Source organism: Octopus bimaculoides, chromosome 20 (genome assembly GCF_001194135.2).
Source record: "Octopus bimaculoides isolate UCB-OBI-ISO-001 chromosome 20, ASM119413v2, whole genome shotgun sequence".
NCBI classification, from domain to species: domain Eukaryota; kingdom Metazoa; phylum Mollusca; class Cephalopoda; order Octopoda; family Octopodidae; genus Octopus; species Octopus bimaculoides.
The window spans coordinates 1208735-1236234 of NC_069000.1; the positions used below are offsets into that span (position 1 = coordinate 1208735).

Genomic DNA, 27500 nt, shown 5'->3' on the forward strand with positions numbered 1-27500 from the left:
ATATATATATATATATATATATATATAAATATAAACACTTGTGTTGGGTTTATATATCTATGCATTCTCTTTCTCTCTGCGTGCGCGCGCACACAAATAACACAATATATACACAGTGTGTGCGTGTGTGTACATATATTAATATGGTTGGTGGTACTCGCTGGTGTCTATTGCCGACTCTGTAAGTAATAAATGCGGTGTGCATTGTGGCCGAGCAGACGACTGTAAAACATCGATCTGCTCTCTGTTCCTCCTTGATCTGTGATCGGGTCAAATAAATAGCTTTTTTGTCTGAACGCTTTACAAATTAATTCTACATTCCGTTTCCATGGCATCTTATCATTCTCTCTCTCTCTCTCTCTCTCTCTCTCACCCTCTCACACTCCTTTCTGTTTCACTTCACTATTCAAAACTCCGACAACACATACATACTCACACTCGCGTTGTCTTCCTCATTCTCATACAAATGTTGCGTATGTTAGTGTGTGTGTGTGTGTATATATATATATATATATATAGACGTACGCTCACACCGACACACATAAATATAAACTTTATAAATACATTGCATACACTTGCGTTCTGTGTACATAGAAATAATACAGATTTGCTTACTGTATGGGAATGTATGTGTATGTGTGTTGTATTTTAGGAGAGCATAGTATCAATAATGAAAAGAAGTGAATTATAACCAGTGTGTGTATGCTCTTTTGTCTTTAGTAAAATGCCCCACTCAAAATACATGTTCAACACGAGTTCGCATGCAAAAGCAAATGCAGTGTGTGTGTGTGATGTTGCCTCATGTTAGATGATAGCCATCTCTCATTAAAAGAATAGTGAGACATTTGTACGTTGTTAGATGTAAGTGACAAACGTTTGCACAATACTTGTTGTCACTCTGTTGATCGCCATTGTAGGTTCCAGTGGCAATTCCTGCAAGACGACTGAGACTCTTTTAAGATCTTGAATGCGAGTTTTATGCCAATGAATCTATCTTCTAGAAGAGCTGCCTTCCCAATGGCTTTGTCTTCTCTACCCCTGGGAAATCTATTTAACCCCAAAACGGGGCCCTGTCAGGTACTACCATTGTTCAGAACAGACCTGGGAGTTATGGTAATTAAGGGTTGAACTCCACCGTCCCCACAATTCCAGAACCCTTGAACTGGAGCCTTACTACCAGGTGCAGTTTAATACATATTAGCTTTTTTACCAGCCTTATCACACACACACTGTTACTTTGATTCTACCTGAGAATTACAAAGAGTACACATCTGTGGAATACTCAGCCACTTTGCATGGTAATTCAGGGAACCGGTGACCGTCTGTCAGTTGTCCCAGCTTGCAACAGTCAGCCACTGCTTTCTTGTATATACTCTTGGCCCTTCCTTGTCAAATTGCAATAATGTGAGAGACCACCTCAGACTTTGTGTGATTGAAGGGCATACAAGGAATTCCCACTGATTTTGGTGGTGGATGACCAATTCTCCTTCCGTGGTTTAGCCTGCAGGGTAAGGCTGTTGCCAGAGAGTGGCTGCTGGTAGTTTCTAGGAGACGCAGGTGGGAGTTGAGAACAAGCGTCTCAGTCACATTTGATAAGGGTATTGGTGTGTGACCGTTAAACTTTTTAAAAAATGATATCCTAATGTCTACAGGGTCTCCATAAATTCCTTTACAATTTGAAAAATTCAGAAAATAAAAAAATTTTAAATAAGGGCAATTCAGCAGGTTGCATGCAACCATTGGAACCCATGTGAAGGTGTTCTGATGTTTCTAATTAAACTGTATTCATCTGGACTAGCTCTGAGACTGTCTTGCAATCTGGAGCAGCTGACATCTCTCAACCTCTTACTGAAGAACATTGATTACCTTTAGAGTCTCTCCAACTGTGGGAGTTGTACCTGACACCTCTTCTAACAACTTAGTATTGTTCCCTGCTCCCCACATTCTTCCAGTTTTTCCAGGCCTACCTTTTAGCATTTCTAGTTCCTTATCATGTGTCTCTGGATTAGTCTGGCTCCTGCCCTGGTCTCACTCATCACTATTCTAGGGTTAGTGGCACATTCTTCACCATGGAATCAGCCATCATCTCTCTTTCCTATTTCTTGTTCACAAGAAACAATCTATTTGGCATATATTCTAGATATCTAATCCAGTCCATTCAGTTGGTAAGTGATGAGATCGCTGGCTTGTTTTGGAAATTTAGTGTTTTTAATAGTTATGTCATTTGCATCACAGAGCTTCAAGCTTCTTAATCTGTCTTTATCACTTATATCATATCCATTAGCTCCACATATACACTGAAGTAAGCGTAATGGTGTGGCTCGACATGACTATTAAAGTTATGAACCATAATAATGAGGTCATTGACATTGATTATCGAGTTACTCTACAGAAGGACCTCATCAAAACAGTTCTTTTGCTTGTCTGTCTGTCTTGATTGGATGACATCATCAGCATCACAACATCTACTTTTCCAGGTTTGCATGGGTCAAGCAGAATTCACTAAGGTGAAATTTTTACAGCCTGTTGCCCTACTTGTCATCAATTCCCATCCATTTCCAAGCAAGGCAATATTTCGACACGGCTGGTTGTGTGCTTCATCGGAGACTGGGAATGAAGAGCATAATGTTTGTTTGTTCTCAACACATCTTGGCAGGTTGAGCTGCAAAATATGCCAAAGAAGAAAACTTCCATCCCTTGTGACATTCAACACACTTGACTTATTGGCACAAAGGATTTTGGGACTCCAGTGTTTCAATATGTTGTGTCTCATCAGCCAGGAGTTCCCCTGACCTTTGAGTCTGGCCAAGCAGCTGGCCTTTGTTTATAGTTTCAGTGAACAAATCTTTGCTGATTGGTGCTTATATAAAATCAATATTTGCACCATGTACAGTAAGATCTGCAATGAATATCTGCATATTTATTATGCATCCATCTAGGCCAGTTCACACACACACACACACACACACACACACGCATGTACGTGTGTTTGTATGTAAATTAAATAGGATTACATAAATATCCAAACTTCATTTGTTTGAATGATCTCGATAGACTTTGCATGGCTGAATTATGTAACCTTGTTTCGTTCTCTCACTGGCTCCTCCTTCATTACTTTTCCCTCTGTTATCATTTTCTCTTCTCTCACTTGGAGATGAGACAACCCTTTGGTGCTGGTAAATGAATGACAGGAAACAACATAGTATGGAGAGGGCTGTTTGGTTTTGCCAGGGACAAGAGATTAGTTGATGAACAGAGGGACAGTGTAAGGTAGAGAGAACCCTAAGTGTTGCTGCAGTTGAGGCAGCCCCTGTAGTGCTGTTGGTCATGATAGAATGTACCCAGTATGTATATAAGTGTGTGCGTAGTACACACATTACACCATTCTTGACCCTAGTATCAAATGTTATACATTGCTGGCCACAATGCGCTTCCTTGCAGTATTTTCAGATGATGCCACCCACTGACTCGGTGGGGCATCACACTTTATGTATGTATGTGTGGAGGGGAATCTGTATGCTAATATAGGTGTGTATGTGATTGTGCACATTTATGGAGGCCTTTGGAATTACAGGTGTAACAGAAATAGATGACTTCACAGGAGAGGCAGTTATGAGGATGAATAATTTATACAGGTAGCAGATAGATGTGGATTGTGTATGTGATATACAAATACATGTGTGTACATAGATTCATATGTGGAGGCCGGCCTAAATAGATTTTATGAACAGGTGCTTAGATCCAATGTGTGGATTTGTAACTAATTTTGTTGTGTCTGTGTTTAGTTTTTGTCTGATTATGTTTTTTCCTTGAAATGTAACGTGATATCCTTCTGTGTAATATTAATATTCATATTTATGGAGCTTTAATGTATGAAAGAATTTATTCATTGTTTATTTGTTTATTTTGTTATTTTTGAGAGCCTGTTTTTGTGTTCACACACAGACATTATATATTTGTGGTGACTGTGTCGGTTCACACATCCTGTATTTGTTGTGTTTATCTTCCTCACTTTGTCAAATAATATCATCTTAACTGTCTTTTTTTCATTTTTAAAGACATTTTCTTTGATAGCAGTTTTAGTTTTTTTTTCCTTTCTTTCTTTCTAAATATTAACCATATTTGGCTGTCTGTCATGTCACTCTATCACATGGTACATGTTTTTGGAATTGTCTGAATCATTTTTAAAACAATCATGATGTGTCTTTAAGGTTTAAAATGGTATTAGTTTCTGAAGATCCTGCTGAGGGAGAAAGCAGAGGTACTTTACTAAAATATCATGATTCTGTTTTAAATATTAGCTCTATGGTTATTTGTATAACTTATATTGTATAATCTTTGGATTCTGGTCTCCATAAGCATCAACTCAAGTATCAGTGCTGTGGAGTCAATTGTTCAGGTGATATGTCAAAGCTATTTCACCCCAACAAGAATCTCCCAGGTGTTAAATCCTCACATTCCAGCATGTTGGTGCCAGTTAAAGAGTGAGAATGTAATCAAACGGTGTCACTTGTGTCCACTGAATTGGTCAGCCATTTCCTTTATCCAAATTTTCAAGAAAGATGTTTAGTTCAAAGAAATGCTTCATCATGGAATGAGTCCTTCCGTGAGGTATTACCTGACTCCTTTTCTAGTGCATCTCTGGAGAATAGCATCTATTTTAAGGGTTCACACTACAAAGGCTTCTTGCCTCAGTCTGGCCAATCTCTGTAGCTGCATCATCATAATCTTTTAATCCATCTCTTGTTGCACAACCCATAATCATCTCAAAACTTCTTGCACTAGCTTCTGGAGATATTTACTCGTGTGATGAGCATGAATGCCTTCTAATCTCTGTCCTAAGTTTCTTTTCTTTTTCCATCAACAAATCCAACATTAAAGGCTAAAACAGTTGACTCTGTGACATGCATCCATTTTTATTCCATCAGAATGTCTCTTTTAGACTTTTATTGAAGTTCTTCCTTATATTTGGCCTCTTCAATTACCATTTTTCTTATATTTTCTCTTTTTACAGAAACTTGATGTTTTCTAACCATTTCTCCATTAAAGCCTAAAAAAATGCTGGTGATAAAAAATTAAAAAAACCCCACAAAAACCGATAAAAGTACTTTGCTTTTCACGACTGTAGTTGATGATGTAATTTTAAAACTTCACTTGATGTCATTGCTATGGTAATTTTGTCGAAAGCAAAAAATCTGATAGTTGTGTTTGTCTTCCAATAGATTTCTCATCCTCTTTTAGTTTTGAAGTAGATGAACTCTCTCTCTCTTCTCTCTCTCTCTCTCTCTCTCTCTCCTTCAAACACTTTAGGATGAAAACACTGCAAGTGTCTTTATAAATTTGCTCTTGTAGATGCAGTTATTTTTTTTGTATTAGTAAAACTACTGATATTTACAATTACATATTTTTCGCCCATCATCATCATCATCTACAACACACTGACACAGATAATGTTATATTTCTTGTCTGCTTTGATTGTAAACTCTTCAAAACTTGCTGATGTCGTTCTCACCCTTCTTTCCATACGGTTTAAGCCAACGTAAATATATTCCGAGAAGAAATAATTGTAAGTTAATCACGTTAGTATTTGTGAAATTGGGAATTTTAATATATTACAATTTACATTTAGTCAGAGAGTCTGTAGACTTTTTTACATTTTTACTGATTTCAATTCTGAATCTAGCAACTTAATAATTGCATCTACAGACACTCAACAGCCATCATCATCATCATCATACTTCTTTACTCCAATTGTCTGCTTTGGCACGGTTTCTGCAGCTGGATGCCCTTCCTAATGCTAACTACTATACATACATGTATGGATGGATGGCTAGGTAGATAAAGGGGCGAATATGGCAATGTGGTAAGAAGTTTGCTTTCCAATCAAGTGCATGGAAAAGAGTGGATGTTAAAATAATGATAAAAATGATATATACATTTAAGCATGTGTGTGTGTGTGTGTTGGTTGTGGTTGATAAAGTACCTGGGTGGTGGGTGAGCTTTGTCCTTTTACTTTGAAAGAGGGTTTGGCTGTTTGATAAAATATATCAATATCATAAGGACAAGACAAGAATACTGGAGTCAATGTAATTGACTCCAGTATTCTTAAAGGACTCAAAAGTATCCTTTTTTATATAGAGAGGTGCAGGAGTGGCTGTGTGGTAAGTAGCTTGCTTACCAACCACATGGTTCCGGGTTCAGTCCCACTGCATGGCACCATGGGCAAGTGTCTTCTACTATAGCCTCGGGCCGACCAAAGCCTTGTGAGTGGATTTGGTAGATGGAAATTGAAAGAAGCCTGTCGTATATATATATATATATATATATATATATATATATATATATGTATATGTTTGTGTGTCTGTATTTGTCTCCGACAACTGTTTGACAACCAGTGTTGTTTTGTTTACATCCCTATGACTTAGTAGTTCAACACAAGAGACCAATAGAATAAGAAGAGCCAGTCTTCAAAAAGCACTGGGTAGATTAAACCCTTGAAGGCCATGCCCCAGCATGGCCAAAGTCTAATGACTGTAACAAGTAACAGATAACAGATATGTATTTGTGTGTGTAGTTCTAGTAGTGTCAATGTGTTTGTCAATACATTCCAACCTTATAAGATCCAAAGTATTTAAATCTCCCCAGATACACCATGATTAAAAGAAAAAAAAAGGGATTCCAAACAGAAAAATTGGGTCTTTCCAGTAGTAGTGGTGGTGGGGGTGGCAGTGATAGTATTAGTTGCAGAAGAATGGTAGAAATATTCTAAAACTGCATTGGAGAAGCTGGAATGGTATTTGGAGCATGTGTCTTGTGCAGCTTTTATGGATGTCATGCACAGTAACTAAGTGGATTGATTGTTTTAAATTAAAGCATCGTTAAGGGGGGGGGGGGGAAACAAACAAGCAGCAAATATAAAAAAATAAAAAACTAGAAACAGGAAAGCCTTCTGGAATATTTGTTATTCCCTTGTAATTCCTCCGTGTGTGTGTGTTGGTTGTTTGGAAACTTTCTCAACACTTGAGAAATACTTGACAATTCTTCTTTTACTGTTTGTAACAGAATTTTCTTTCTTTCTGAATTGGTTGTTGTTTTGTTCCATTTACTATGTACACACACACACACACACACACACACATATGCACAAAACTGACTTTTTGTTTTTCATAGATGTGTGTGTATATATGTTTATATGTATATGTATAGTTGTGTGTGTGTGTGTGTATATACAGACACATATCCTGAGTGCGCAATAGGTGAACCATGATATGGCAAGGGATTACTGTATGTAAGTGTGTATACACACACACACACACACACACACACACTTATATACAGTAATCCCTTGCCATATCACGGTTCACCTATCATGCCCTCAGTATATCGTGGATTTTTCTGGCTAATATATGTAAATTCATATCATGGACTCCCCGGTATATCGCGGGTTTCTGCGGACAATTGGTATTTATAGTTTTTTAGATTTTAATTATTTCTGTGGGAGGTTTTGGAACATAACACCCGCCACGATAGTTGTGGGATTACTGTACATGGAGACAGCTATATACATATACACATACATACATACATACATACATATATTTATACATACACAGACATGCAACCACATTTCAAAAGTGGAATAAATTGGTCTTGTATAAGGAAGAGGATAAGTTGTGTTTAGGGCTGGACTGTCCCCTTCCGTCCCCTGCTCTCCTTTCCTCTACCCCATGTCAATTCTTATTGACGTGATGAAGAGAAGACACCCTCTCAAGCCCCGTACAAAGAAAGGGCATCCAGCCATTGGAAATACGCCAAGAGTAGCATGCAGGAGAGCCAGGCATGTGAAAGGGGGTGGGGCAGGAAGTCTATATAAGGATTGGGGCAGGGGAGAGGAGGGTGTCTCTTTAGTCTTTCTCCCATGGGACATCCTATCTAGTGCTGATGACATGGCACCAATGCACTTATATGAAACAACAAAGGTTGGCTGTTGGCTGCTGTGTTGCTCTATTGCTGTATGTGTGTGTGTGTGTGAAATGATACGGGGTGGGCCCAAGGATGAGGTGTCCACTCAATACTGGTATGGAAAAAACAGGCATAAATTATATATATATATATATATATAATTTTTTTCAGAATGAGATAAAAAACCGAGGCTGTGAAGATTTTAGAACATTTATAAATAGGTCTTTCCCTTTGTCTTGACATCACATAATGGCTGTAAATGAGTATCCCATCATATAAGTTCATTTCCATGAAAAAACAAAGCTTGGCTATAGGAATGTTGGTGACAGGAAGAGCACCTGGCTAAAGAAAATCTGTTTTAATAAATTTCATCTTACCAATGCAAACATGGAAAGTAGAAATTAAATGATGAAGATGATTATATATATTATAAATATATATGTTACCCTGATGGAACAAAATCTCATCGTAACTGTTGAACTAGCAGAGAAGCTTGGATTTGATCATTCAACCATTCATCGACACTCACACACCATTGGAAAAGTCAGCAAATTGGGTCCGTGGGTTCCTCACAAACTTTCCAAGTCTAAGTGTGTGCAGAGAGTGAATGTGTGCTTTTCTTTGCTGTCACGTCTCATGAATGAACCTCTTTCAGACCAAATAGTGAAGAAATGAGTTCTCTATAAAAAATGTCTTGCCAGGCATTGCTCCATCTGATTATCGTTTATTCCACAATCTTCAAAATCGTATGAACGGAAAAAATATGAATTCTGCAGACGAGGAGTATTTTTCATCAAGGGCAAAGGAATTTTGGAAGAGGGGCCTTGCGAGTCTACCAAATAGATGGAAGAGCATTGTAGAAAATGAAGGAGAGAGTATTTTAGATTTTTAAAGTCAAGGTTATTTGGATAAACTGAGACAAAGGCAGTGTATTTCAACAGAAATATGGGACCAAGATGGTTAGAATTAAAATCCCTCACTAAACTGTAAGGGCTGAGTGCATTTTAAGGCGAGTAACATGTAACTTTGTTGGTTCTTAGTTGTTGTTGTTGTTTGGCCCTCAAGTCAGCCATGATTCAGTAGACCCCTTATGATCAAAGGCATTCCAGTCTTTACACCCAACTCCTATCGATTTTAAGGAGTACAGAATCCATTGTCTCCCACCACCCCTTTTACACCATTGTGTCTCGCTAATAAATCAATATTTAATGTTATTAAGAAGAGAAAATTACAAAGAAGTCTCTCTCTCTCTCTCTCTCTCTCTCTCTCTCACACACTTCCTTCCTTCCTTTTTCCTCTTCCTCCTCTCTCTCTCTCTCTCTCTCTCTCGCACTTCCTTCCCTTTTCATCTCCTTCCTCTCTCTCTCTCTCTCAAATGGCTGAAACAATTGAATGAAGTTCAGATGTAGAATTTACATCTTAAATAGTGATGGTGGTGGTGGTGGTGGTTTGGCCCCAAGTCAGCCCTACATCAAAGGGTGTATGATCAAAGATATTGATTCCACCCCTACCTTTATATATATCTGTGGACTACATTGTCCAATGTGTTCTTTCTCTTTTAAGACAGTAGAGCTTGATTTGAGGGTGATTTCATTGCTATTTCTAGCAGACTGAGCTGCTGTGTGGAGGCTTCCTTCTTGGCTCATATACTACATAGTCGTTGTTGTTTAGCCCCAGCTCGGGCGTGATCCTAGGACCGCTGTATCACTCAATCAACCAGACTCTTGGATGCTCGTCTCAATGCACTTCTCACACTTTCTTGATTGTGCCATCCTGCTCCATTTTGGCCCAAATCTCCTTCCGATGGCCTTTCCCAATCTCTTGGATATAACTTGGCAATTGCACAGGTCCATCAATTGTCTTTGAACCTTTCAACATGTCTGGTCCAGTTTGAGGGAGGCTTGGCTGCTATTTATAGCTGGTTTAGTGATTTCATTGAGACTCCTTCCTAGCCATGGTTGATTTTGATGCAATGCTAGGTAGAGGAATGCATTTTTTTTTTCTTTTTTTGAAAAGAAATTAGAAAGAAAAAAGATGGTGAAGTAGCAGCCCCACCTAGCTGAAGGTCTTCTCCATTGTGTGGATGTAGTTTTGTGAATGTGAAGGGGACATTTGATGACAAGATTGTGGGTGGGGGGGGACAATGTGCTGAGAAAGCAAGCATTTAGTGAATGAATGAAGGACAAAAGCAGTGTTCAGTCAGGTATACAAGTTTTTCAGAATGGATGCTCTAAATATAGAGTCTGGCTCCTGGGCCTCCTTTTTTTCTCTTTTTTTATATTTTTTGTTATTTTTTTTCCCCTTTCTAATACTTTTGTAAACCTCACTTCAATGAATTCACCTCACCAACTCCCACTGCCCTCCCCCCATAGGCTATTGGCTCTCTTAGTCTGTCCACCTGCTCTTCACATCAGGTGTGAATGAGGTTGTTGTTACTGGGAGTTGGTCGTTGCTGTGGTGGTGGTGGTGGGCAGACTTAAATGCTAATTAGCAGTTATCATCTTGCCAAACATTGAGAGTCTAGGTGGCATGCAGTGATGAAGATGATGATGATGATGATGGTGAAAGCAAAACAGTTTTTAACTGGTGAGTGAGTATTTAGCTATTTGCCTGGCAAACTAATCTAGACTTTATGTAGGTTTAATGGGATCTTTTCTACTCTAACAAAGTCAATTTGCCAACATAATTCTTCTATCTTCTTGCATTCAGTATTTTTAACCCTTAAAAATAACATCCTTTTTTTTTTTTTTTTTGGCCTTCTTTTATGCAACTGCACATAACTGTTCTAATTGTAGATTCTTGGTGTGGCCATGTGGTAAAAGATGCTTCCTAATCATGTGGTTTCGGGTTCTGTCCCACTGTGCCGCTCCTTGGACAAGTGTCTTCTATAGCTCCAGGTCAACCAAAGCCTTGTGAGTGGATTTGGTTGACGGAAACTAAAAGAAGCCCATTGTGTGTGTGTGTGCGTGTGTACCCGTATACCCATCTTAACATCAAATGATGATTGTAAACAAGGTTATGTACTTGCTTCTAGTCTTCTGTGAAAAACCTGTTTGGTCAAGGAACCTCCCCAATACACATGCATACAATGTGGCTTCCATGACAAACAGAATGTTCATGGCATGGAATTTTCATGGGAGGGTAAAAAAAAAAAGTGCCCTTCCTTCAGGGGTTGTTTTCAAGTCCTCATTTTGTTGACATGGTAACAGGTAAGTGTACCTTGCCACACCTCCCTTGTTACTCAGGTCTTAAACAACCAGAACAAATATTACTTAATGCTGCCAATCCCTCTGCCATTCCTTTTCACTCTCTAACAACTTGACCAATATGTCATGTGTTGCAAGTAAATTAAATTCTTTAGTTGCAAGTTTTGGATTTTGTCATATCCTGGCTGTGTGTATTCCAGTTGTTTTATGTTTGTCTTATTCCATTCTTCTTTTTAAATGCCATTTTTAGGTTTTGTTTGTTTTTTATTTATATATATTTTATTTCACTTCATCAAATAAATTATGACTCAATTCTATCAGGTTTCTTTTCTTTTCCTTCATGTTTCTTTCTCAAATTTATCCAGCATCTTCTTTCGATGGATGTCGACCCCCCCCCCCCTTTTTTTTTCTTTTTCATTCTCTGAAAATGTTATTTGGTTTATTCTATGACTTTTCTTCATCTTATCTGATTCGGTTTTTTGCCAGAATTTTTGTTGAATAAATTTTTATTATCTTCTTTCTCATTCCTCTTCTTTTCTAATATCTTTTTGATGGTAGTTAGCTCTGAATTATGGCTAATGTTTTATGCTGGAATTGAAATAATTAAAGAAAATCATGTTTTTCTTTTTCTACTTCTCACTGCATAGCACGTTGGGCAAGTGTCTTCTACTATAGCCTTGGACTGATCAAAATTTGAGGCAATCATCATTATTATTATTATTATTGTTATTATTATTATTATTAATGGAAGTGAGCTGGCAGAGTTGTTGGCACACCGGGCAAAATGCTTAGCGGCATTTCGTCCTTCTTTATGTTCTGAGTTCAAATTCCGCCGAGGTCGACTTTGCCTTTCATCCTTTCAGGGTCAATGAAAGGCAAAGTACCAGTGGGGTCGATCCAATCGACTGGCCCCCACCCACCAATATTAGTATGCTAACATTTTGTTTTTGTACACACCTGCTGTGTGCTTCACATTTACTTCAAAGAATTGTAAGTGAAAAGGTGTCTGTAGAATCTGTGCAAACCTGTCAAATGGATTGCTCTGGTCTCAACATAAAAGGATGTGATATAAGGATACAAGTTGACATAGTCAAGTAGAGACATAGATAAACATATATTAGCATCATCATCATCAAACAGTATTTTTGCATGCTTACATATTTCTGTGGCTGGAGGCCCTTCCTGTTGCCAACCCTCGTCTGTTTCCAAGCAAAGTAATATTTCACCATAACTAGACACGCTTTTCATAGAAGACTCGAAACAAACAACCCCACTTGTATGCCAGCATGTAATGTCTAAACAACACTACACAGAAATACATAGGCACACATTAGGCTTCTTACAGTTTCCCATCTACCAAATCCACTTGTAAAGCTTTGGTCAGCCCAGGGTTCTCCAAAATGCTGTACATTGGCACTGAACATTAGATCACATGGTTGGGAAGCACAGCCAAACCTGCACACACACACACACAGCCATTATTAATAATTGGCAGAAGTTTTTATTCATAATAAAAGAAAAAAAATATATATATATATATATATATATATATACACACTCATTTTTTGCATTCTATGCATTACCAAACCTATACACACACACATGCACACACACACATGCACATGCATGTGCATGTGCTTGCCAAGCGAACTTCTTAACCACATGGCTTTGAAACCAAAACAAAACCAACGATAGCAACTGTTGTTTTTTTCCATTCTCTTTGCCTTCTTGTTGACATTTTATGATAAACTGCAGCAAGGATTAAAAAGGCCAGTTTACGTTGTGTTGAGGTGATTTAAGTCAATGTCAGTTTGTTATTGTTATTGTTTATATTTGTTATCAACGTTTTTATCTCTGGTGTGTGTGTGTGTGTGAGGATGGGCATGGAAATAACATTCCTTTATACAGGGTGTTTAAAAAGTCTCCGCGGTGAATTGTGGGATCGATATTTTTTGAAGACACCACCAACACTGAGAGACATTGCTCAAATATTGTCTCTCCATTTGTAAGACCAACTCACTGAAAGTGAAATTAATAATGCATACTTTCAGCAAGAGAGCCATGATACATATTGTCCTTTGCCATAGATTTTCCAGTTTTATGTCAGCTCTGAGATATTAAACCCTTTTGTTACCATTTTACTATTGAAAAACACTGCGTTTGTTCCAATTAATTTAGAAAATAATTAAGATTTTAGTAAAATTGTCACTACTAAGCTGGTGTTTGGAACATAAATTACCATGAAGATTATTTGCACGAAAGCTTATGTTGAAATCACTTTAAAACAGGAAGTTTATGTCATGAAAACTAGAACCATCTCTGGCAGATTAGCTGCAAGCATTGTGTCTCTCTCCATTTTACTTTTAAGCTGACATTCTGCAGTATGTCTTTCTATGTCCTTCATTTTGTAAAGGTGATATGTTCCAGTTTTAGGAGATTTTGTTATTGCTTCTGGCAGATAGGTTTACATTAAAATAAGATTATAAATTTGCCTAGACGTAGGCCTGTGTTTGTCCCATAAATAATGTTTATCAGTGGGGAAATATTTACAACACGAGCCATTGTGATTGTTCTAAAATATGATTATGCTGCAATGGAATCTAAATGGAAATGAGAATGAGTCAGCCGGTCATTATTCCAAATATTATCCTTGTCAATAAAAGCAAACATCGCACTAAATGCTTTGCTTTTGTCAAACTGAAAAATTAAAACTGTCCTCAATAAAGATGGAAGAAGTCATTATAAATAAATAAATATTTCCCAAAACACATAAAAGTGTCATAGTTTACAGAAGTGCTTCATAAACATGTATCAGTTGGTGCAGGTGTGGCTGGCTGTCTGGTTAAGAAGTCTGTTTCCCAACCACGGGGTCTTGGGTTCAGTCCCAGGCAAGTGTTTTCTACTACAGCCTTGGCTTTACCAAAGCCTTGGGAGTAGATTTGGTAAATGGAAACTGAGAGAAGCTGTTAGGGTACGACACTTCTTTACACAGTTGTCTCTCTTGCACACCATATCTGACACTTCTTATGTCCAACTTTTCTCTCAAGAAGCTTACACTCTGTCGTGCATGTACACTGACATTACACATCCAGCGGAGCATGCTAGCTTCATTTCTTTCAAGGCTACGCATGTCCTCAGCAGTCACGGCCCATGTTTCACTGCCATGTAGCATGGCTGTTCACACACAAGCATCATACATTCTACCTTTCACTTTGAGCAAGAGGCCCTTTGTTACCAGCAAGGGAGGAGCTTTCTGAACTTTGCCCAGGCTATTCTTATTCTAGCAGCTATGCTCTCAGAACATCCACTCCCACTACTGATTTGGTCACTGAGGTAACAAAAACTATCAACTACTTCTAGTTTTTCCCCTAGCATGTGATGGAATCTGTTTTCTGTACATCTTCAGTGTTTATTGCACCTGTGCATTTGCCACACACAAAAACTATCTTCCCAGTTAACCTTCCTTTGATATTGCTGCACCTCTTATGTGTCCATAGCTTACACTGGGTAAACATCACCAAACTAGAAATATTATGAAAAATGTTGAAGAGTTGCAATGTGTAAAAATATGATCCTGAGAAAAAATCTGTAAAGGCATTTGGCCATAGGATACATTGAACCAATAAGTGCTACTCCAACCCATGCCAGCATGGAAAAAGTGGACATAAAATGCAACAGTGTTAATACATATATCTACATAACCATAAGTCTATTGTTTCTTGTCTTGTTATGTTTGTCTGACGGAAGAGAGTAAAGAGAATAGTCTTAGAGTTGGAAAAAATTAGGTTATTTCATGTTCTCTCTCTCTCTCTCTCTCTCTCTCTCTCTCTCTCTCATATATATTGTATAGGTGTGTATAAATATGTATATACGTGTGTGTATATATGTATACATATGTGTGTGTGTGTATTGGTTAGGGATGGCCTCTGATGAGTTGTCATATTTAGTCACTAAGTCCCTCGATGTCAAAATGAACTTAGCCAATCAATAAATAAAGATCGATAAAACAGCACCAGACAAAGTACTGGGCCACCGTCCAAAAAGAAACTCAAACCTTGAAGCGAGTTAAAGAGTGCTTTCATCTTTTGATATCTTTCCATAAATTAGATGCCTAATTCCTTGAACCATTATTCAAGTCTATAAATCTTCACAAGAAGAATATCTCTTGCAGAAGAGAGTTCTGCTAATATATTCCGTCTCTTATTCCTGAATCCTTTCTTTATTATTGAAATACTCTCTTCTGCAGTTCCACTGCCACCTCTTCAGTATTACCATGATATCCACCTTATCCTGCAATAATTAGGTTACCAAACGTCTGTGTTGCCTTATTCCAGAGCAAATTTCTTGAATTACTTATCATATTCCTTGGCACTAAACCTAAACTCAGAAACTCTTGTTGATTGGCTGGCTGGCTGACTGGCTGGTTGGATGGCAGGCTGGTTGGCAGGTTGGATGTATGGCTGGCTGGATGGCTGGTTGGCTGGTTGGATTGCTGACTGGCTGGTTGGCTTGTTGGATGGCTGGCTGGCTGGCTGGCTGGATGGTTGGATTGCTGGTTGGCTGGTTGGATTGTTGGTTGATGGCTGGCTGGCTGGTTGGTTAGATGGATAGTTGGCTGGCTGGTTGGTTGGTTGGTTGGTCAGTTCATTGGCACCTCTCACTTGCAACAATGTCTTTCTTTCTTATTTATTCTGTCAGTAAAACAATTAATTCAAGTAAAACAACTACTTCTCGTTTATTTACATGCTGATAACTATTTTTATTTCTTTTTTTTTATTTGATTTGTTTTGTTTTTTCTTTCAATCTCTTTATATATGCATAAGAAATATAGAAATACAGCCAAATAAAGGAAGTCTTAGAGGAAATTAACAGACATTAATGCCAGCCGAGTGTCTCGAGATATTACTGAATTCAAAGACCTGCTTTATGGCCACTTAGGCATGCAAAGAATAATAATGATGATGATAATAATAATAATAATAATAATAATAATAATGATCCTTTCTTTTATTGTGTCCCTTGGCCTCTTTTATGAATGCAACAGAAGGCATGTGCACACACACACAGTTATATGAAAACACAGGATATGCATTCATAGCTCTATAAAAATGAAGGCCAGGACAAGAATTGTCATACAATAACTTTTTATCATTTTACTTGTTTCAGTCATTGGACTGTGGCCATACTGGGGCACCACCTTGTAGAGTTTAGTTCTGTGGTTCTCAACCTGGGTGGGTGGGTGGTTCCATATAAAACTTTTCAGGGGCCAAATAGATAAAATAGTAAATTGAGGCTCTGTGGTAGTATTGTAGGGGCTGATGAAAAAATTTTGTGACCCTTGTCTTTTACTACCTCCTTTGTGACCCTTGTCTTTTATCGTCTCCTTTGTGACCCTTGTTTTTTATCGTCTCATTTGTGGCCCTTGTCTCACTACCTCCTTTGTGACCCTTATCTTTTACCATCTCCTTTGTAACCCTTGTCTTTTATCTTCTCCTTTATTGTTTCATTCTCAGTTTTGATGTTGCCTCTCCTTCTGCCCTGCATTTATCAATGGAGCTTATATCATGCCACATATCATTTAAGGCCCCTTTTCTTTGTCCCTTTGAAGGCATGTGGAAACTCGCTCAAGCCTTCATGAAGGATAAATAGTTCCCTTTCCCCCTTACATTGATAAATTCCTCAGGCAAGGAAGCACAACCTTTTGTAACATACCACTGCCATGCCTCTTTCTTGGACTGGATTCAACCTATAGTCTAAAACCTCCTTTTGCAGCAAAGGCATTGTTGTTGGTTCATTTGTTAAGATTTTGCAAGTTTTCATTGCTGTTGTTTATATTTCTGTTAGTTGTGCAAGTTTTCGTTTGCAAATGTCAAAATCTGATTGTCTGTGTTTGTGAATATATATTTCATTGTCACTTTTCTGTTTTTCTATTTTTAATTAATTTTCAAATATTCGAAAATTATTTCAACATTCACCATTCTTTGTTGGGGTGAAGAGGGAAAAAAACTGGTTAAACCAACTACAATACTTAGATGAAACTTGTTTTGTCCATCACAGATAAATGACAGGAAAAATTCAACTCTGGACGATATTTGAAATCAGAAAGGCACATGATTGAATACCTCATAATATTTTATCCCCTGTTACTTGGCCATCTGTTGCCCTGTTTTATCTGCTCATCTTTTATAAACTTAGGAAATGATTGTTAATAGTCTTTCATCGAAGTTCTTTCAGGATCTGTAAATTTCCTTCTCATGTCTTTTCTTGATTGATTTTGTTGTATAAAGTATCTGTGAAGTGGTAATAAGAGTGCCCAGCCTTAAACTGATTTTAATGGCAGGGTGGGTCAGATTAGAAGAAATAATAAAACTCTGATACAAATAGGTCCTTTATAAACCTTGTTTTTCTTTTAAATGTTAAACTCATTCTGACTTTCCACCGAGCAACCACCTTCATCTATATAGTTGCTCATTTGTGCTGCACCAACTTCAGGTAAATTCTATCACAAACAAAGGACCCTCTCTATGGTCTCTCCATCTTCTGGAAATAGAAGATAAAATAATCTGAAAAATCAAAACCCTACTGTCCTAATATTTAAACCCTAACCCTTCATATATTAATTCTTGTAGGACCACCATAGCATAAGGGTTATAAAGAAATATGGATAGAGTATCAGAGTTATATGTCTCCCTGTGAAATTAGGTCCTCTGATTAAATTATAGGGTTTCATTCTAACAGATTTTAAGGAAGATTATACCCACACATGCATGTGTAAATGTGTGCATGTGTGTGTTGTTTTTACAAGTGTAAGAGTATTCATGTTGAGTGTATGAAGCTGAGGATTCATTCAGTCTCTAATAAGTTTCCCACACAATAGTTCATACCCATCTTAGTCTGGGAGAAGACACCAAGGTAGAACATTTGAGAACTGAGGGCATGAATCGTCAGCTCCATGTCTGTATGTATGTATATAAAATGTGTGTGTGTGTATATATATATATATACACACACACATACATACACATACACGCTCTATACACGAATTCTTTGTAATTCCTTTTTTAATTTCCTTTTTGTGATTTCATTTTTTGTGATTATATTTTTTATATATGTACTTTATTTTGGTAGTATATTGTTACTATAATTATTATTATTATTGTTATTATTGTTTCCAGTGATTTTTGTATATTTATGCATTGTTGTTTTATTCTTGATGTTATTGATTGTACTTTTTTATTTTAATTTATTTTTGTTTTCTTTTTCTTTTCTTTTTTTTTCGTTTCTCTGTTTCTTTTTTTTTTTTTTTTCCTGCTCCTCTCTCGACCATTTCCAATTCCACTCAACGAAAGACTATTCTGACCGTCCCTCTAGATTCTGCTGTCGTCCCAAACCAACAAACATGGTTCCCCTCGAAGGGAACCATTTTAAAAGGGATTATCCCACTCGATGTGCGACTTAAAAACATCTTACGTATGGCTGGCATTTAGCCAACTTCCCTTCCGGTGAGTAGGCAATCAACGCCTTTCCCTGCAGACTCTCTCTCTCTCCCTCTCTCTCTCTCTCTCTGCCTTCTTTCCTTCTTCTTCACCTTCCTCCTCTATACCTGCCTTTCTTTCACTCTCACACACTCCTCTCACTAGATTTCCTTTCACTTTCTCACACATTAGTCTAGTTTCCCTTCCACTAACATTTCTTCTAATCACACCTAGTTTATTTGTTTCTTTTTCTCTCTCTCTCCCCTTCTTCAAAAGGCTTATTATTAACATTAGTGTTATCTTTATTAGTATTTCCTTTATTATTATTATTATTATTATTATTATTATTATTATTATTATTGATATTTTCTGTCTGTATTTTTTAGTTTATATTCCATGTTTTTATATGCTTAATTATTTTCTATTTCTTCAAATGTGTTACGTATGTGTGTGTGTCTGTGTTATTTAGTTTATTTTTGTGATGCAGGCTTTTATACATTATTCCACATGCACACACACACACACACACACACACTATATATGCTCACTATTTTATACACAACTTCACATCCATTTTCCAAGGTAAGCTTCGGAAATGAATGGAACAGTTAAAAATGGATTGACAGTTACAAGAAGACTGATGTCTAGCATTAACATGTTATAGTGAGTGTGTGTGTATAAATGTGTATATAAATCTCTGTGTGTGTGTGATGTATGTATGTATATATTTCTCTATGTATAAATCATTTCCCATTGGAGTATGCTTTGCAGGGGAGACAATCTGCTGAAACTGTTATCGTAATTTCTCTTGTAAAATAATATTCTTTACCAGGCAGAGAGATGATAGATTATTTCACCCAGAAATTCTTTCCTTTGCTGAAATTTTGTGAATGAGGAACGACTCATCCAACCCATGCCAGCATGGAAAACGGACATCAAATGATGACGATGATGATGATGATTTATTTTTAATCTAGACAGAAATCCCTACTATAAATGAACACTATCTAAATATATTGTCGTCACATTTTATGTCCCATGAAATTATTTTAAAAAAATATATACTGGGAGAATTTGTTTTAAAATGGGGTGGAGTCTTTTTTGTTTTGTCATTTTCTAAAAATTTAATGTACTGTTTCAATTTAAGATTCTGATTAAAAAGAAAATGTTTTAATCAATTTTTTATTTAATTAAAAATAATTTACCAGATCTTGAATGTCTGATGTTCAAAACTTGTTTCTTTTTTAATTTAATAAAGAAAAACAAGGTTTTTTTTTAAAAAAAAATGAATACTTTGTTCTCCTGACAAACATGGCCATTTGTACATCACTATCAGCTGAACAACAAAACTGAATACAAACTTTTTTAAAACACTCTGTCATTATCAAAAGTAAATTGATTTTTTAGGGAAAAAAAGCATGATTGCATGATTTCCACAAAGTTACTTTTGTAGCAAATGTACTTTTACAGCCTTCACTGATAAAGGTCAAAGGTCACCCTTCAATTTAGTTTTTGTTATATTTAAGATGTGCAAACTTTTACAATGTATTTTACACCAGCAATTATAATAAATATGACTAAGTATTCTTTTATTCCTTTACATCATAACGCTAAAGAAAAGCCAGTGTGTATTGTACATTTGAGATTTTTGTTTTTTCTGGGATTCCGTTTCCCATAATTAGGGATGCACTTTATAGACAAGGGGTTGTTATGCATCAATTGACACACACACACACGTCTCTTAGGATGTATGTATATATAAACCCATTCCAAATAAGTACTTGTGTATAGAATTCACCTATGTGTATAGAAGGAGGAGGAACGGGCCTGGTTGTGTGGTTAAGAAGCTCAGTTTGCAACCACATGGTTTCTGGTTCAGTCCCACGGTGCAGCACCTTGGCCAAGTGTCTTCTTCTATAGCCCTGGGCCAACCAAAGCCTTGTAAGCAGATTTGATAGATGGAAACTGTGATGAAGCTTGTGTGTATATATACATATAAATATGTGTGTGTGTGTGTATATACATAATATGTATGTATATGCACACATGCTAGGAATATCATTACAAGAGCATATTTGAAAGGAGAGAATTCAAGAACAGCAAAATTATTTTTCCAAATTCTTCATTATCTTCAAAATTAATTGAAAGGAAGTTTTATTTCAGTAGAAATATGGTAAAAAAAAACAGGTGAACCCCTGAACATGGTGGACCCTTGGTGTTTTCACTGACATCTAATCTGTTGCAGAGAAGAAACCCTCCCATTACGTTCCTGCTTCTTTTCCCCCAAAGACATAAAATCATAGAGGCCCAGGTTGGGCATCAGCCACCAGCTGCGTCGCCCTCACCTGTGGGGGGAGGGTGAAGCAGACTTACAAAGGTCATGGAAACTGCTGCCCCCTACTGGAACCGTAGTGGGTCTGGTGTAGATTGATATAAGGGAGATAACTCCTTTCAAATTTTGCACTGTCTGGCCATGAGAAATTTGTACCTGCTGTGTATACAAACACTATTATTCATAATTGTCGATGTTAAAATCTCACCTAAGTATGTATTAATAAATGCATACCTGCCTCTAATGAATATATAAAAATATATATATATATATAATGCGTGTGTATATGTATGTTTAGAGAAGGCATGTGGCTTAATGGTAAGTTCAATTCCTGGCATCACTTTTTGTCCTTGACCAAGACACTTTGTTTCATGTTCCTCCAATTCACTCAGCTGACAAAAACAAGTTGTCCCTTTATTTCAAAGGACCGGCCTTGTCATATCCTGTGTCACACAGAATCTTCCTACATCAAGAGAACTACATCAAGAGTGTGCATGTCTGTGGAGTGCTCAGCCGCTTGCACATTAATTCCATGAGCAGGCTGCTGTCCCGTTGATCAAATGTCTGTCGATGGCTGTGTTGAGTGGTTAATGGTTGTCCCCTTCCATTGTCTCTCTGCCTTTTAGTGTTGCCTTCACCGTCAGCCCTCTCCACCATTCTCCAGTCCTGCTGGCATCATTTGATGTTTGGTGTAATAACTAGTTGGCATCAGGGGTTCAAAAGTTTACCCCCATGCCCTTCCATACACAGCATCTTGAGCAAGTACCTTCTACCACAGCCTCATTTTGATCAGTACCTTAAGAAGGGGATTTAGTTGACAGAGACTGTATAGAAACCTACCGCGTGTGTGCGTGGTTGTCACTGTTTGTATATCAACAGAAGATTAAAACATTTCTGTATTATATCTCTTCTTTTTTTTTTTTTGTTTTTCTTCTTTCTGTCATTTTCACTGATACCATTGTAAACACAATTGACCAACGATTGACCATTTGGAAAGCTGCAACCAGCATTGCTATCATTCATAAACTATGATATACAAAAGAAAGTAAAATAATTTTCACATCAAAGCTATTGATAAATAGAGAATTGATTATCTGGAGATGTTATTTGTGATGATGGACTGGTATTCATCCAGGATGACGATGTTTAGATTCAGATTTTCATGGGACAAATGGAATTATTTATTAATTCCACCATTTGGTGTTAAGGGATTAATTCTGTTCAATAGAAAAATCTGTTTCCTATTATAATTATTATTAAATCAGAAAATAATTGTTTTATATACTGGAATTAAATAATTTTATTTAATTATTACATTGTTTACAATACTAATTATTATGTTAGTTTATTGAATGCATTCATAATCTTAATTTTTATGTATTTATTTATTTATTTATTTATTTTATTTTTATGCTTTCAGATGCTGCTTTGGTGAAAGAATCTTCTCGAAAAAGCATCGTTTCTCTGGCCAAAGTCGTCTGCAGCATCCAGGACAGAAGCGAATTTCTATTTTAAGCTGTTATAAGTCGTTGATTGTGGTTTTATTCTTTGGCGCTGCAGATCCACTGAAAGAACTGGTGTATCTCTCACAGAATCAATGACTTTAGACAATCTAATGGTCGTTGAATCTGAAGCAAAGAATCAAACTGGAACAGATAGCTCCAGGAATGTCACATTTGAATCCAGTAACTCGGCAAGTGACGCGTGTCTACAGGACAACACCTCCAAGAGCTCGTGTGAAAACAATGCTTCTATATGCAAATTGGAAGCTTCTGGTTCTGAAAGTCTTTCCCCTTTAGAATTAGGTGAAGGCCATTCATTAGCTGCTGATTCTCTTTCAGAGAACTTCAAACATGATGTCAGAATCTACGAAACTGCTCAAAATGCCATCATTGAATTGTTACAGAAGACCAAGAAAGCCGACGAAGAAGACGGCAATTTTGAGAATGTGACAAATGAAACGAGAGTTGCCACTGATAGCATTCAGGGGTTGAGTGATTTTGATGAAATTGAGGACGAAGAGGAAGAGGATGATGCAAGCAGCGAATTAGAAACAACACAGAGAACTCTTGCCGGACTTGTGGAACTGTCGGGCAACCTTTATGAAATTTCAAACTTTCCTCAAAATCCTTCGAAAGAAGATTTCAACGAAACCAACTGTATTGAAAATAATGTTTCAGGAGAAATCGGTACAGTTGAAGGAGGCCACGCCTATATAACAACAGACTCTGTAGGAAATTTGGAGATTTATGGGGGGAAATCTGTTGTCGATGCAGAGATTCTAACAAACAGTATTGTTGATTGTGAAAGTTCTACCAATGAAAGAAGTCAGGGAGAGGAGAATTATGTCGATTCTATGAGTGAAAATGATGCCACTGTAAATATAATTGCAACATTAGATACCGAAGAGTCCAATGAAATACACACTCGTATGAAGCAGATATTGGATGGTTCCGGAACGAGTGAGCCCACAAATATAGACAACTGTGAGAAAGGCCTCTGTGATTCTACTGTTGCTGCTGCTGGTTTTGAGAACAAAATTTGTGATTCTGGAGGCTTAGAGAATTCTTCAGGTGGAGAAAGCCTATCCGAGAGTGTTGGCATCAGTGCGAGAGAAAGCAACGCACCGCGCGGAGAACAACACAACGACATTTGTAGTCGAGTAAATTCAAAAGGCAATATTTGTGAAAGTGTCCTTCCAATGGACAATATTTGCGGTGCTGATGTTGCTATGAACGATTTGTGTGAGGCAGACCTTCCTATGTCAGATATGTGTGAACCAGAAATCCCTATCAGTGACGTGTGTGCTGCAGAGATACCAATGGCTGATGTGTCTGATATTGCAATGCAAGATATCTGCGAATCTGATATTCAGATGAATGCCATATGTGATAGCGATATCTCTATGAATAACATTTGCGCCTCTGATATCCAGATTGGCACAGTGTGTGGGCCAGAAATTACCATGAGCAATATCTGTGGCACCGATATTGGGATGAATAATGTATGTGTGGCTGATATTTCAATGAGCAATATCTGTGTAGCCAACAGTCCTGGCAATAATATCTGCGTATCGGATAGTCCTGGGACCCATATCAACTTCGCTGGAACCAGTATTTGTACATCGGACAGTCCCGGTAATATATGTGTCACCGATAGTTTAACCAATAATATCTGCACCCAGGAAGTTCTTGCTAATAACATCTGCGCAACAGATGCTTTGGGAAATACAATTTGCACAGCAATTACACTTGAAAACAACATCTGTGCCACTGACATATCGAACCTCTGTGTAGCAAGTGTGGCAAAGAACGTCAACCAAGAAGCATTGACTAACTCTGACGGCAGCGTCGCCAGCATTTGCCAGACGGATAATCAGAGTAGTTTGGTTGATGTAAGTATGATCAAAACAGAACCAGCCAGCAGCAATACGTATGGGGTTTGTCTGACTCAGAACCAAACAAACGACCAGGCTGCCGAAACAACGGCACCGGATGCTACTAAAAAGAAAAGACCAAGTCGACCAAAGTCATCGGTACCCGAGACTTGTACTGTTTGTAACCGAGTGTTTACAAATTCAACTAGTTTGAAAAAACACATGAAAACCCATTCGGGTGAGAAACCGTTTGAATGTGATGTTTGTAAAAAATGTTTCCAGGAACCAAGCAACTTGAAGCGACACAAGATTATCCACTCAGGTGAGAGGCCGTTTAAATGTAAAGTTTGTGAGAAAGCATTTTCACAGTCATATACGCTGACCAGACACATGCGCACTCACAAACCCAAAACAGAATCTGTTGAGACGGTCAACGCTACAAGCGGAGCAGTTGTCACGACCAGCGACAGCACTGTCGCGATCAGTGAAAATGGATCCGAAGACCTGAAACCATTGACTACCAGCAGTTGTGTTACTGCTCTGCCAGCTATTAGTTCGTGTGTTACTGCTTTACCTGCGATCAGTACCTGTATGACGGCCCTACCATCAATTAGTACATGTATTGCAGCTCTGCCAACCATTAGTACATGCATGACTGCTCTACCGACTATAGGTACAGTACTACCAACCATCGGCACATGCGCTACAGTGCTACCCACCATCAGCACCTCAGGCACCACTGTCTTACCTATGAACAACAACACCATACTTCAGGGCAACAATGCTTGCCTGGCAGTTATTACAAACAATGGAGAGACTGTGTCTTCAGTTGGCAATATTTGTACAGCTGGACTTGTTAACACTATATTGGCTGCTGCAAGCTCATCTGACAACCTCGGCAATGGTTTGTGCGCTGCCGAGGGCCCCACAGTTGAAATAGAGAGCAGTATGTGTTCTCCTACTGAACTTGCAGTTGCCGTATGTGGCACCGATGTCTCCAAGAACAGTGGAGGCGAATCAGCAGTATCTTCCAAGGAATCGGAAACTTTTGATTTGGATACTCTCAGGGAAAATGTTGAATCTGCTTCAGTAGAAGCTGTTGTTGATGTGAATCAGGTGTCTGAGGATGGGCTGATGGAGGAGAACAAGATGGTGGTGTGTAAAGTGGAACCAATAGATATTCAGAACGAAATATTCGAGACGGCAGAAACGATCAAAACCGAAGGTGGTGTGAACAGTAACAGCAATGGCAGCAGTGCGAATGGACAGAAGAAGAAGAAGAAAGCGAATCGCTCCAAGTCAGTGGTTTCAGAAGCTTGCGCTATTTGTAGCCGGGTGTTTACTAACCTGACAACTCTAAAGAAACACCTGAAAACTCACACTGGGGAGAGGCCATTTGAGTGTGAAGTGTGTCACAAGTGTTTCCAGGAGCCGAGTCATTTGACAAGGCATAAAAGAATTCATTCTGGAGAAAAACCATTTAAGTGCAAAGTCTGTGAGAAGGCCTTCTCCCAGTCGTACACGCTGACCCGGCACATGCGAACACATTCCGGCGAACGCCCGTTCAAGTGTGATGTCTGCAGCAAGGCCTTCTCCCAGTCCTACACACTTACTGTACACAGGCGGACACACTCCACCGACCGACCTTATGAGTGTGAGATATGTCACTCCAAGTTCTTTGAGGCGTCCCATCTCACTCGCCATTTCCGGACACACATAGGAGAACAGCACTTCACCTGTGAACTTTGTCATAAACACTTCTAAAGGAAGGAAGGTGTCTTGGCCTTCACTTCACGCTGGAAAACATAGAATTCAAAAAAATATATAAAATAAAAAACCAACAACAAACAAAGGCAGATATGACAGTACAGGGTCATGATTTTATATATTTGGGGGCAAAGAAGAAAACAAAACAAAACAAACAAACAAACATGAAAACCCCTTTGTTGTTCCCTTTTTCTTGTGTGTGTGAAGTTGTGGGGGGCGGAGAAAAACTATAGGGGAAAATGGTGTCTTTTTATTTTTTCATGTCATCTCCCATTGTTTTATTGGTCAAATGAAATTCTTATATACATACATGCATACACATTGAAACACACACACACACGCTGTGTAATTATATATAAATGCGTGTCCGTTGTGGTTGTGTGTGTGTGTATACCTATAGGAATATATGTATACATACATCCATATGTGTGTGTGCACATACACACACTCTTTTCTCTCTCTGGTCAGATATGTTGTTTTACTCTGTTGTAGATTATTAATTCTGCTACTAATGCTATAGTTATTATTATCATCATCATCAACATCATTACATCAGCAGAATGTTGTGTATTTTAATATGTGCATAGAATATTTATATACGTGTGTGTATGACAAGATTCAGTTGAATGAAGTACTTAAAGGTGAGGCACCTAGTTAGGTTAGAAGAGGACCAGTCGTACGATCACTAAATATCTGCCATGGATTCATCTGAAGAAAACGTTTTTTTATAATGCATTAGAAATGGCTGTAATGAATTGTTACTTACATGGATGTATATATTTGTGTGTGTGCGTGTCTGTATACATACAGACACGCATATATACACCATACATGTACGTGACCCCTAAGTAAGGTTTTTTTTTTTTTAAAAAGGGAGAGATAGAGAATCTATGTTGATAATAAATGTAGAATAGTTTGAAGGTTTGTGAAGTGAAACTTTAATCATGCATTATATTATCATAGTTTTAGCAGGACATCGTAGGGTTAGTGTAAGAGGCCAGATTTTGACAGTTTCAACATAGGGAGAATATTTGGGCAGAATATGGCCAGTTTAAATGCTAAAATGTGAACATGAATTTAGCCATTAAATTTCTCTTTTTTTTCTTTCTCTCTACTACATTTATGGCAGAAATATTACTTTTCTTCTTCTTGTTGAGATTTACAGAGTCCATCTGTTGTGTTGTATGTTCCTGGGCAAGAGAGAAAAATAGCTGCACTTGGCCTCTGTTTCCCTGGCTCAGACACAACATCTGCTCCAACTTCAGTCTTGTGACTAACAAGAATCAAACCAGCAGAGATGAATTCATTTTGTAAAGGAGAAATAAATATGGACAGAATAGGTGTGTAGTAATTCTATTGTTAGAAATTCCCATCGCTGTAGT

The 27500-nt window shown here is 37.8% G+C and overlaps 1 protein-coding gene across 2 annotated transcripts in view; it reads left to right on the top strand.

Moving 5' to 3' along the window:
• The window catches only part of LOC106877550 (zinc finger protein 236), a 52486-nt gene that overhangs the window by 23959 nt on the left and 1027 nt on the right, over positions 1 to 27500 (top strand). The window contains exons 2-3 of one of the 2 annotated variants that reach the window (XM_014926478.2): positions 18518 to 18670; positions 22396 to 27500. The exon at positions 22396 to 27500 is cut by the window's right edge and continues 1027 nt beyond it. In XM_014926478.2, coding sequence (XP_014781964.1) covers positions 22573 to 26115 — 3543 coding nt within the window. In that variant the 5' untranslated portion in view covers positions 18518 to 18670; positions 22396 to 22572 and the 3' untranslated portion in view covers positions 26116 to 27500. The remainder of the gene's footprint in view (positions 1 to 18517; positions 18671 to 22395) is intronic. The other variant, XM_052974933.1, reaches the window with a different exon arrangement.